The 12,999-nt window shown below is 42.8% G+C and overlaps 1 protein-coding gene across 3 annotated transcripts in view; it reads left to right on the forward strand.

The window, feature by feature from the left end:
* The window catches only part of KCNMA1 (potassium calcium-activated channel subfamily M alpha 1), a 655,726-nt gene that overhangs the window by 552,882 nt on the left and 89,845 nt on the right, over window positions 1–12,999 (forward strand). For all 3 annotated transcript variants that reach the window (XM_070752010.1, XM_070752011.1, XM_070752012.1), the window contains exon 20: window positions 6,258–6,381. In XM_070752010.1, the coding sequence (XP_070608111.1) occupies window positions 6,258–6,381 (124 nt within the window). The remainder of the gene's footprint in view (window positions 1–6,257; window positions 6,382–12,999) is intronic.

Consider the following 12,999-nt stretch of genomic DNA (forward strand, 5'->3'; position numbering starts at 1 on the left):
GGAGGTTGGTAAAATGAGGACCCAGATTGTTAGGGGAAATTATGCAGCGATACCTGTAAAGCGCTATGAAGCAGTATACAGTGATGCCTCGTCTTATAAACCCCTCGTCATACAAACTTTTCGAGATACAAACTCGGGGTTTAAGATTTTTTTTGCCTTTTCTTCCAAACTATTTTCACCTTACAAACCCAAACTGCCGCCACTGGGATGCCCCACCTCCGGACTTCCGTTGCCAGCAAAGCACCCGTTTTTGCACTGCTGGGATTCCCCTGAGGCTCCCCTCCATGGGAAACCCCACCTCCGGACTTCCGTGTTTTTGTGATGCTGCAGGGGAATTCCAGCAGCGCAAAAACGGGCGCTTTGCTGGCAATGGAAGTCCGGAGGTGGGGTTTCCCAGCAAGGGGAGCCTCAGTGAAATCACAGCATCGCAAAAACACGGAAGTCCAGAGGTGGGTTTTTGAGGACTTCCGTGTTTTTGCGATGCTGCAATTTCGCTGAGGCTCCCCTTGCTGGGAAACCCCACCTCCAGACTTCCATTGCCAGTGAAGCACCCATTTTTACGCTGCTGGGATTCCCCTGCTGGGATTTCCCTGCAGCATCACAAAAACATGGAAGGTGGAATCCTAGCAGTGCAAAAACCTGGTGCTTCGGCTGGCAAAAGGGGTGAGTTTTGGGCTTGCACACATTAATCGCTTTTCCATTGATTCCTATGGGAAACATTGTTTCGTTTTACAAACTTTTCACCTTACAAACCTCATTCCCGGAACCAATTAAGTTTGTAAGACGAGGTATCATTGTATAAGTCTTATGTGCTATGTACACAATATATGCCTTTTATTTATAATAGACTATAAGATAGTAAATAATCAAATGGAAGACTCACTAATGGATGGATGGATGGATGGATGGATGGATGGATGGATAGATAGATAGATAGATAGATAGATAGATAGATAGATAGATAGATAGATAGATAGATAGATATGGATGGATGAATAGATAGACGATAGATAGATTAGATAGATAGATAGATTAGATATATTGATTAGATAGAAAGGAAAGAAAGAAAGAAAGAAAGAAAGAAAGAAAGAAAGAAAGAAAGAACATGGATGGATGGATGGATGGATGGAGACAGAGACAGAGACAGAGACAAAGAAGGGTGAAGGGAGAGAGAGAGGAGGGGAAGAGAGAAAGAGATAGGGAAAGGAAGGGAGGGATAAAAAAGAGAGGGAAGGAGAGAGAGGAGGGAGATACCCTCCAATTTGCTGCCCTTGGTGCAGAGTGGAGAGGACCATAGGAACAGCTAATGCTAGACAACAAAAGGTGAGTGTATCAGCCACAACACATTTGCTGCATTCCTTCACAACGCTGTGACAGTCTTTGCAGCCAAGCCCAGCAAAGAGGACGGTTGCCTGTGACAAACTGTCAGTCTTGGCTTGGTGGAGCTTTCGAGCGCCAGTCACAATAGTCAGAGAAGATTGAAGTGACAGAGGCCCACTGAGTGAACGGTGAAACATGCCTGGGATTATGAAATATTCAGCCGGGGTGTAAAAGCTCTAAATGCTTTTTCCATTATTAGCACCACCTGCTTTGGCTGCCTTCGCATCGCACTAACCACATGCTAATTGACACAATTTGTTAGGGCCGTTAGAAGCGACACCAGGAAAGGCAGGCGATCGGAAGGGGAAGCCAAACCCGACTGCCCTTCCTCCCTTAAAACACAGACCGCCGCGAGGAGCGCATGAAAACAAGAAACGTTGCGTATCCACAACCTCAGCGCGCACTTTTACTCAAAGAAGCTGACTACTTCAGCTTCAACCGCAACAACACAAGATCACGCAACAGATACAAGCTTAATACGAACCGCTCCAAACTTGACTGTAAAAAATACAATTTCAACAATCGAGTTATCCAAGCGTGGAACTCATTACAGGACTCAATTGTGTCAACCCCTAACCCCCAACACTTCTCCCTTAGACTCTCCACGATTGACCTCTCCAGGTTCCTTAGAGGCCAGTAAGGGGCGTACATAAGTGCACCGGTGTGCCTTTCATCCCCTGTCCAATTGTCTTTTTTTTCTTCCTCCTATCTTATATATTCTCTTCCTTTCATATATCCTCTCCTCTAAGTCCACTCTCACCCTCATTTATATCAACACATGTCTATTTTTCTTCCTATGTATTTGTGTATTGGACAAATGAATAAATAAAATAAATAAATGAATAAATAAGACGTAGTCGGCTCGTTATGATGATGTGTTGGGCATGGATCATAATGAAACTTATAAGCTTCTTGACACAATGAATGCGAGGTTGTGCACATTCAATGCATGATATCCTAGACCAGTGATGGCAAACCTTTGGCAAACCTCAGGCGAGCATAAGTGCCCACACCCATCATTCAATGCCTGGGGAGGGCAAAAACAGATTCTCCCACCCCCTGGAGGCCCTCTGGAGGCTGGAAACGTCCTGTTTCTCAACTTCTGGTGGGCCCAATAGTTTCGTGTTTCGCCCTCCCCAGACTCCAAAGGCTTCCCTGGAGCCGGGAGAGGGTAAAAACTCCCTCCCCCATTCTCCTGGAGGCTCTCTGGAAGCCAAAAATGTCCCCCAGAGCCTCTCTGAAAGCCAAAAACCAGCTGCTGGAACATACATGCACATTGGAGCTGAGCTAGGGCAGATATGGCTCCATGTGCCACCTATGATACCCATGTCAAAGGTTCGCTATCACTGCCTTAGACTCAAGGCCGCTGGCCAGATCTGGCTGGCGGTCAGCCTTAAATCCTTGGGGACGCCCTGGAGCCAGCGAGGGGTTGCACCTGCCATGCCCCCTGGGAGACATGTATGGATGTGGAAATTTGATGGGCCATTCTGGATTACAAATATTATTCAATAGAATATTTTACGAAGCAAAGGAAAAGGGAACAAGACTTCCAAATGTGAAAACTCAGAAGGAGCAAATTGGCAGACTTTGAGGACTACAAATACCGTGGATTTTGTGGAACTGAGCAAATCTTCTAATATTGGCTTTTGGGTGTTTTTTGGACACTTGGGACACAGGGACCTGGATGGATTACGGAGTAAAGCCCTGCATTGCTTAGGACCAGATTATTTACAGGACCATCTTCTGCCTCCTAGCAGCCAATCAGATTCCACAGATTCGGCCTTCTCCAGGTCCTGCTGGTCAAGCAGTGCCAGCTGGCAGGACCACGGGGAAGGGCCTTCTCTGTGTTGGCCCCGGCCATCTGGAATCAATTTTCCTCGGAGGTTTGAACTGCCCCCACTCTCCTGGCCTTTGAAAAGGCTTTAAAGACACTACTTTTTTCAGCAGGCCTGAGCCGTTGAGCAATAGCACCCTGCTCCGGCCCTATAACACGTTAGTGGAATGGATAAGTGATGGACGAATGCCTTTTAATATTTTGTGGTTTTATATTGTATTCTTGTTTTATTTTTGTATGCCGTCTTGAATTCCAGATAGAACGATAGGTAGGTAGGTAGGTAGATAGATAGATGATAGATATGATAGGTAGGTAGGTAGGTAGGTAGGTAGGTAGATAGATGATAGATAGATAGATAGATAGATAGATAGATAGATAGATAGATAGATAGATAGATATAACTATATAACTAAATAAAGTTTAGCTCACTAAAATAAAGTAAATTGCTACAAGAAGGAAAAACATATACATTCCAAATAGAAATACTATTAATACTCAAGACATCCAGGAAGCTATGACCAGGAACCATAGGGAACTGTGACACTAGGATAATAAAAAAATGAACAAAAAAGTCAGACAATAGAGGAGAACTCAGAAGGAGTAGAGGGAAGAATAGATGAGATGAACCAACAAATGACACAGGTAGATAAAGGTACAGAAGAGATAGTAAAAATTCTTGAAATTGGGCAGGTAGATGATTTCTCAAGAGACCAAAACGGAGAAGAGAGCAAAGATAAAGATCCCTTGGAAGGGATGAAAGAGTTATTGATGGGTATCTTAGAGAGTAGACAACAAGAGGCAGAGGAAATACCTAGACTAAACATGAGTGATGTAGAGGGATTCAAGGTCCCAGGGGAGGAACACGGGGGATTAATCAAAAAGTCAATAAGAATCGAAATACTAAAAAGGGCGAGAGATGATGGATAGATACAGAATACTGTACCTCCTAATATGGTATTTGTCTTACTAAAGATTAGAAAGTAGAACTGGAAATTGGGAAAATGTTATTATGCATACTGTCACATGATGTAAGTTACTGTAACTACTATGTACGTGGAAATGTTAGTCATTGAAAGACTTCTACCATATATGTTTACATCATAAAGGGTAAGAAATGATGGATAGATACATAATACTTTTTAATATTGTATTACGGGTTACAAAAAAGAGGTAGAAAGTAGAAATTGGGAAAACATTACTATGTACACTGCTATAAAATATAATACATTAAAACTACAATAGTAAATCTTAGAAGTTGAAAGATTATTAGTATGTATATCTAGTAAACAGTATTAGTACTATTATTAGTACTCTGTATAAATTGCCCCAGACAATGTACGGTTCACTTACTCATACAGGGGATTGGACAAAGAAATGGAAACACCTTGCAGCTCTTCCGTGGAATCCAGATTTGTGAAGCTCCCTTCGAACAGTTTTTGTGGAAACTGGGTTCTGTACATGTCTATTGAGCTCTGCAGTGATTTAAGGAGCTGCGGTCTTGCAATCCGCTCTAACAATTCGCTTTAGAGTCCGACGGTCTCTCTCAGACAACTTCGACTTTCGACCAGACCTGTGCGTGGCTGAGGACGTTTTCCCTTCTTTTTCAAAAGCAGTCATGACTTTTGAGACATGACCTCTTGAAACGCCAAACATTCGGGCACTTTCTGTGACACGAGCACCTGCCATTCGAGCACCAACAATTTGGCCTCTTTGAAAGTCTGAGAGGTCTGCCATTTCTAGAAGGTTATACCCAATTTCCTTAAATTTCTGTAAAAAAAAAAAGGCAGTTTTAAAAAACATATCAAATAACAGAATTAAACAAAAAAACGTTAAAATATGTCAAGTTTTGATTGATTTGAACATGTTCAAACATTATGATGCCAAAAAATCAAGTGTTTCCATTTCTTTGTCCACCCCTGTGTATGTTAAAGAAAAAACTATTTTAAACTAGTCTCTCTCTCTCTCTCTCTCTCTCTCTCTCTCTCTCTCTCTCTGTGTGTGTGTGTGTGTATCACACATTGAGGGAATTTTAAAAGGGCTGAGAAGACACTGTTGCTCTTTAAAGTATAATATAAGCTCTCCCACGGCAAGTTCGCTGGAAAAGGAATTTCTGGTTTTGCTCTGGGCTGTCTTTCTATGAGTTATAGCACTGCGTTTAGTGTGGCTCCTGAGTTTCATTGATCATAAGTGGCATTATCTGCTCTGGAAAACTCAGAACATTTTTACTTTTTTCTGTGGCTGAACTTCAGTGCGCATAATTTTGGGTAGACGTTCAGAGGAGCAGTGAATATCTTTGGGGTTATAGATATGAGAAGAGTTACTTGGTCGATTTACTAAAACACAAGCATTCCATTGCTTTGGGTTTATTTCTTTGTACAAACCTGAGGATGTTGCGATGTATTGAAAACCAGCACTAATTTCCTTTCAAGATTTTCTTTAAAAATGGACAATTTGTTCTAAAAAATATAGAACCTTATCCTTCCTTCCTATTTCTTTCTCTCACTCTATCTATCTATCTATCTATCTATCTATCTATCTATCTATCTATCTATATCATCTATCCATCCATCCATCCATCCATCCATCCATCCATCTCTATCCATCCATCCATCCATCCATCCATCCATCTATCTATCTATCTCTCTATCTATCTCTCTACCTATCTACCTATCATCTATCTATCTATCTATCTATCTATCTATCTATCTATCTATCTATCTATCTATCTATCTTTCTATCCTATCTATCTATCTATCTATCTCTATCTATCTATCTATCTATCTATCTATCTATCTTTCTATCCTATCTGTCTGTCTATCTGTCTATCTTTCTATCCTATCTATCTATCTATCTATCTATCATCCATCCATCTCTATATAACTATCTATCCATCCATCCATCTTTCTATCCTATCCTAGTCTGTCTGTCTGTCTGTCTATATCTACCTACCTACCTACTTATCCATCCAGGCAAAGCATAGTTCATGTTTTATTCTTTGTTATGATTTTGGCTCATATTAACCCCAATGTATTTTCTTGCTCAGACATGATCCTTTATTAATTCCTGGCAACGAACAAGTTGACAACATGGATTGTAACGTGAAAAAATATGACTCCACGGGAATGTTTCATTGGTGTCCACCAAAGGAGATTGACAAGGTCATTTTGGTGAGTACTTGAAGAAACGGGAGCATTGCAATTTCAAGAGCTGTGGTGGCGCAGTGGTTGGGGTGCAGTATTGCAGGCCAATTGTGCTCACTGCCAGGAATTCGATTCTGACTCTGAAGTACAGTGATACCTCATCTTACAAACTTAATTTGTTCCGTGACCAGGTTCATAAATAGAAAAGTTTGTAAGACGAAGCAATTTTTCCCATAAGAATCAAATTTATTTATTTATTTATTGGATTTGTATGCCGCCCCTCTCCGCAGACTCGGGGCGGCTAACAACAATGATAAAAACAGCATGTAGCAATCCAATTAATAAAACAACTAAAAACCCTTATAATAAAACCAAACATACACACAAACATACCATGCATAACTTGTAATGGCCTAGGGGGAAGGAATATCTTAACTCCCCCATGCCTGGCGGCATAAATGAGTCTTGAGTAGTTTACGAAAGACAGATGTAAAAGCAAATAATGCGTGCAACCCCATCCCTAAAGTCACCCCTTTTGCCTGGCGCCACTGGGAATCCCCGCCTCCAGACTTCCATTGCCAGCCGAAGCGCCCGTTCTTGCATTGCTGGGATTTCTCTGAGCCTCCCCTCGTTGGGATTCAAAGCAGCGCCAGAAAAAATGAAGGGAATCCCAGCGAGGGGAGGCTCAGGGAAATCCCAGCAATGCAAAAATGGGCACTTCAGCTGGCAACGGAACTCCGGAGGCGGGGATTCCCAGTGAGGGGAGGCTCAGGGAAATCCCAGTGCTTCGGCTGGCAACGGAAGTCTGGAGGCGGGGCATCTCAGCGGCAGCGGCTCGGGTTCGTAAGGTGAAAATAGTTTGGAAGAAGAAGCAAAAAAATCTTAAACACTGGATTCGTATAACAAAAAGTTCGTATGAAGAAGGGTTCATAAGACGAGGGATCGCTGTACTGATTCTAAAGTTAATTTCCATTAAAACCCTTAAAATAATTGCAATTATTTTTACCCTTGCATAGTTACCTTTATAGAAACACAACCTCTACCGTATCATTATTTTGTAATGATTTCAGCCGTTTTTTAATGCTCTCTAACCTGTTACTATTAGTCCTCATCCTACAACTACAATTGAACCCAAAATTCGTGTTTCTATTTATTAAATGAGTAGTGGTGTTGCCGTGGTTAGAATGCAGTATTTCAGGCTAGTCTCTGCTCACTGCCAGGAGTTTGATCCTGACTGGCTCAAGGTTGATTCAGCCTTCCATCCTTCTGAGGTCAGTAAAATGAGGACCCAGATTGTTGGGGGCAATATGCTGACTTTGTATACTGCTTAGAGAGGGCTGTAAAGCATAATGGAGTGGTATGTAAGTCTAAGTGCTATTGCCCTTCCTTCCTTCCTTCATTTATTTATTTATTATTTATTAATCAGATTTGTATGCCGCCCCTCTCCGCAGACTCGGGGCGGCTCACAGCAATAATAATACAATGTAAACAAATCTAATATTTAAGTTACTTTAAAACCCCAATTTAAAAACCAATCATACATACTGGCATACCATGCATACATTTTATAAGCCTAGGGGGAGGGAAAGTATCAATTCCCCCATGCCTGACGACAGAGGTGGGTTTTAAGGAGCTTACGAAAGGCTAGGAGGGTGGGGGCAACTCTGATATCTGGGGGGAGTTGGTTCCAAAGGGTCGGGGCCGCCACAGAGAAGGCTCTTCCCCTGGGTCCCGCCAAATGACATTGTTTAGTTGACAGGACCCGGAGAAGGCCAACTCTGTGGGACCTAACTGGTCGCTGGGATTCGTGCAGCAGAAGGCGGTCCCGGAGATCTTCCTTCCTTCCTTCCTTCCTTCCTTCCTTCCTTCCTTCCTTCCTTCCTTCCTCTCTTAATTCCCCTTCTCCTTTCTGGTGGCACATTGGTTAGAATGCAGTATTACAGGCTAATTCTGCTCACTACCAGGAGTTCAACCCTAACCATCTCAAGATTGGTTTAGCCTTCCATCTTTCCGAGGTCGGTAAAGCGAGGGCCCAGATTGAAAGTGAAACTAAAAACTGCAAGGAGGCAAATTGCTGGGAGAGAGAGGCAGAGGCAGAATTTTATTTTCTTGCGCTAATCAGTTGCTGAAACTGGATTCAATGAGGTTAGTCAATACCCATACATGTCTATAGAATGTTCAAATTATCAGAGTTGGTTTTTTTTTTTAAAGACTGCTTTATAATTGTTCTTGGCAACTTAACAAAAAGAAGAAGATTTTAAAAATAAATGCTTGATCTGAAGAGGCCCAGTGCTATGGCATCTTCTTCTAAATAGCAGAGAATAATGTATACTTCAAGAAAGCCACATCCATTTTAACAGCATCTCTACAAGTATAAACTGAAATGTAACAATGTCCTGTTTAGTATTAGGATAAGGCAGCTGAGTTAAACCCCGACTTAGTCACGTTTGGAGTAGATCTGGACATAGTTCCCTTTAAGCTGAGCAGTGAGCAATCGCTCACTTAAAAATCATCATCAACTCAGAGTTTTCCAAACCTGCCCAGAAGCCGAGAGAGAAATTTTATTATTATTTCTGTGTTGCCCAGTCCCGAAGGGACTGTCGCTCAGACACTATACTTTTCCGCCCACCCCAAAAATTTTTTAGAGAGAACACTGGATCTGGATATAAATTTTTTCTTTATTTTTCTTTCACAATACAATAAAACAACATAAGCAATTTAAAAACACAGAATCAACGCTTAAAATAATAATTAATAATATTTCTTAGATATGTTAAATATTCGGAGAGAGAAAAAAGCGCTAATAGTACTTTCAATATGTACCTTTTATCCTCTCCTTTGCTAAGTTAATTAAAATTAACCACACATGAGATATATTTCATCTACATATAACAATATTATAAAATCCAGTCCCTTATTGTTCTGTCGGGCTCTCTGGTAGACTCCTCCCAAAAATTCACAGGTACAAATTTCAGACACACACACGTTTGAAAATTCAAAACAATGTTCTTTATAATGGAAATTCACTTAAACTAAGCCCTCTTTTGGTATAGCAAAGAGCACTCGTCTCCAAACAAACTGGTAATTTGTACAAGTCCCTTATCAGTTCTGTGATACTTAGCTTGCAGCTATGAGGCAATTCACAGTCCTTTTTTCACAAAGTGAAACACACTTTGCTCTGGTTAGTTTCCAAGCAGGGAAAAATCAGCACACAAAAGGTCAAAGTCAGTAAAGCAGTCCTGAAACACAACGATCAGATAATCCTCCACAATGGCCAAACCCACAGGCTGCTCTTTATAGCAGCCTCATTAATGACCACAGGCCCCCCCACCAAAGGTGGCCTCATTTTCTTTGATAATAATCTCTCAGTTGTTGTTGCCTATGCATCTCTCTCCGCATGCGTGGCTGTATCATTAACTCTTGTTCTGAATCCAAGGAGGAGCTAGATAATTGATCTCCTTCTGAGCTGTCTGCCCCACTCTCCTCCTCCCTGTCACTCATGTCTTCTTGGTCAGAGGAGCCTTCATCAGCAGATTCCACCGGGGGAAAAAGAGGCCTGCAGCATGTGGATGTCTTCCCCCACATCCACAGTCCTTGGGGCAGGAGCTGGGCCAGAGCTAACCACGACACTTATATTCCCTTTTTCTATATTTTATTTTTCTAATAGAACTTAAGATCTGTTTAAATAATTGGGAGGAGTTAGCGTCACTACATTTAAGAAAACTTTATGGCACTAATATACTGCCATATTCCTCAAATTCTTTGCTATTTCTATGGGTCAGGATCCCATGCACAGAAATAAACAGCAAGCAGTGGGTATCATCTCTTGCTGGGAGGCAAATTGCTGGGAGACAGAGGCAGATCCCCCCCCCCTTTGTTTTCCTCCTCCAAAATAAGGTGCACCTTATACTCTGAAAAATACGGTACAATGATACCTTGTCTTACAAACTTAATTGGTTCCGGGATGAGGTTCTTAAGGTGAAAAGTTTGTAAGACGAAACAATGCTTCCCGTGGGAATCAATGGAAAAGCGATTAATGCGTGCAAGCCCAAAATTCACCCCTTTTGCCAGCCGAAGCGCCCATTTTTGCGCTGCTGGGATTCCCCTGAGGTTCCCCTCTATAGGAAACCCCACCTCTGGACTTCTGTGTTTTTGCGATGCTGCAGGGGAATCCCAGCAGCGAAATCCCAGCATCACAAAAACAAGCGCTGCGTTGGCAACGGAAATACGGAGGTGGGGTTTCCCTTGGAGGAGAGCCTCAGGGAAATCCCAGCATCACAAAAACGAGCGCTTCGCTGGCTGGCGGTGGGGTTTCCCAGCGAAGGGAGCATCAGTGAAATCGCAGCATCGCAAAAACACCGAAGACCTTGAAACCCCACCTCCGGACCTCTGTGTTTTTGTGATGCTGCAATTTCGCTGAGGCTCCCCTCGCTGGGAAACCCCACCTCCAGACTTCCGCTGCCAGTGAAGCGCCTGGTTTTGCGCTGCTGGGATTCTCCTGCTGGGATTCCCCTGCAGCATCACAAAAACATGGAAGTCCGGAAGCAGGGCATCCCAGTGGCGGCGGTGGGTTTGTAAGGTGAAAATAGTTTGTAAGAAGAGGCAAAAAAATCTTAAACCCCAGGTTTGTATCTCGAAAAGTTTGTATGACGAGGTGTTTGTAAGACGAGGCATCACTGTATATCCCAACGAATTAACCCTGAAACGCCAAGCTGATAATGAGAAACTATTCAGTGGAGCCGTTTGGCTTCTTGATTAATGCGTACACCCCGATCATTTGTCATAGGAAATATTCACAGGAACATTGAATTCTCCATATATGTCACTTGCAATTAATGCTCTCTAATGGCACTGTAAGTGTGATTGGAGCCGCTTTCGAATCATTAAAACCCCATTCAACACAAGCGTTTAAAATGTGATGTATGAATTATTGGGTACCCTGGATCAATATTGCACCTTTGATTACCGTCATCCACAGTCGTACGTTATCACCCGAGATATCTATGCACCTGCTTTCTGCTACCTTTTATCTACATGGTAATTAATTATTAAAGGATGTATAAAGGTACACCGCTGAAGTGTTTAATCAGAGATATCCACAGGGAGAGGATCATAAATTCAACATAGTAGCCACAAGTAGGAGATTGTGAGCCGCCCAGAGTCCGAAAGGGGTTGGGCAGCCTATAAATTAAATTAATGAGGAAGGAAGGAAGGAAGGAAGGAAGGAAGGAAGGAAGGAAGAAGAAAGAAAGAAAGAAAGAAAGAAAGAAAGAAAGAAAGAAAGAAAGAAAGAAAGAAAGAAAGAAAGAAAGAATCAAAATATTTATTATATGAATCAGGAGATAAACATTTGGAAACCTAGAAGTAGCAGTTGATAGCAAAAGCAATAGTTGCCAATCAGTTTCCGGTCACAATTCAAAGTGTTGGTTATGGCCTATAAAGCCCTTCATGGCACCGGACCAGATTATCTTTGGGACCGCCTTCTGCCGCACGAATCTCAGCGACCGATTAGGTTCCACAGAGTTGGCCTTCTCCGGGTCCCGCCAACTAAACAATGTCGTTTGGCGGGACCCAGGGGAAGAGCCTTCTCTGTGGTGGCCCCAGCCCTCTGGAACCAACTCCCTCCAGAAATCAGAATTGCCCCCACCCTCCTCCTTAAGCTCCTTAAAACCCATCTCTGCCGCCAGGCATGGGGGAATTGAGATGTTCTTTCCCCCTGGGCCTCTACAGTTTATGCATGGTATGTCAGTATGTATGTCTGGTTTTTATAATAAGGATTTTTAGTTGTTTTATTATTGGATTGCTACATATTGCTTTTATTACTGTTGTTAGCCGCCCCGAGTCCACGGAGAGGGGCGGCATACAAATCCAATTAATAATAATAATAATAGTAGTAGTAGTAGTAATAATAATAATAATAATAATAATAATAATAATAATAATAATAATAGCACTTATACACCACTTACAGTGCTTTGCAGCCTTCCCTTGGTGGTTTACAGAGTCAGCCTCTTGCCCTCCACAATCTGGGGTCCTCATTTTACCGACCTCGGAAGCCTTGGAAAGCTGAGTCAACCTTGAGCCTGTCAGGATCAAACTGCTGGCAGTGAGCAGTGTGTAGTAATGCATTCTAACCACTATGCCATCACGGCTTGCAATGTATTCATTGCCTAGATCAGTGATGGGGAACCTTTTTTTCCTCGGGCGCCGAAAGAGGATGCACTTACGCGATGGCCCACACCCAAAATTCAATGCTTGGGGAGGGTGAAAACACCTTCCCACGCCCCTTGGAGGCCCCCTGGTGGCTGGAAATGGCCTGTTTCCCAACTTCTGGTGGGCCCAGTAGGCTTGTGTTTCGCCCTCCCCAGGCTTCAAAGGCTTCCTGGAGCAGGCGGAGGGTAAATACGCCCACCACACACCCCTGGAGTCTCTCTGGAAGCCAAAAACGCCCTCCCAGAGTCTCTGTGCGAGCCAAAAATCAGCTGGCTGGCACACACATGCACGTTGGAGCTGAGCTAGGGCAACGGCTTGCGTGCCAGTAGTTATGCCATAGGTTCACCATCACTGGCATAGAATTTCAAGGCTTAAATGTAGCTAAACCGAAGTCTAACAAATATATGTGCCGACAGGCTTGGCGACACTAAT

Source organism: Erythrolamprus reginae, chromosome 5, assembly GCF_031021105.1.
Source record: "Erythrolamprus reginae isolate rEryReg1 chromosome 5, rEryReg1.hap1, whole genome shotgun sequence".
NCBI lineage: Eukaryota > Metazoa > Chordata > Lepidosauria > Squamata > Dipsadidae > Erythrolamprus > Erythrolamprus reginae.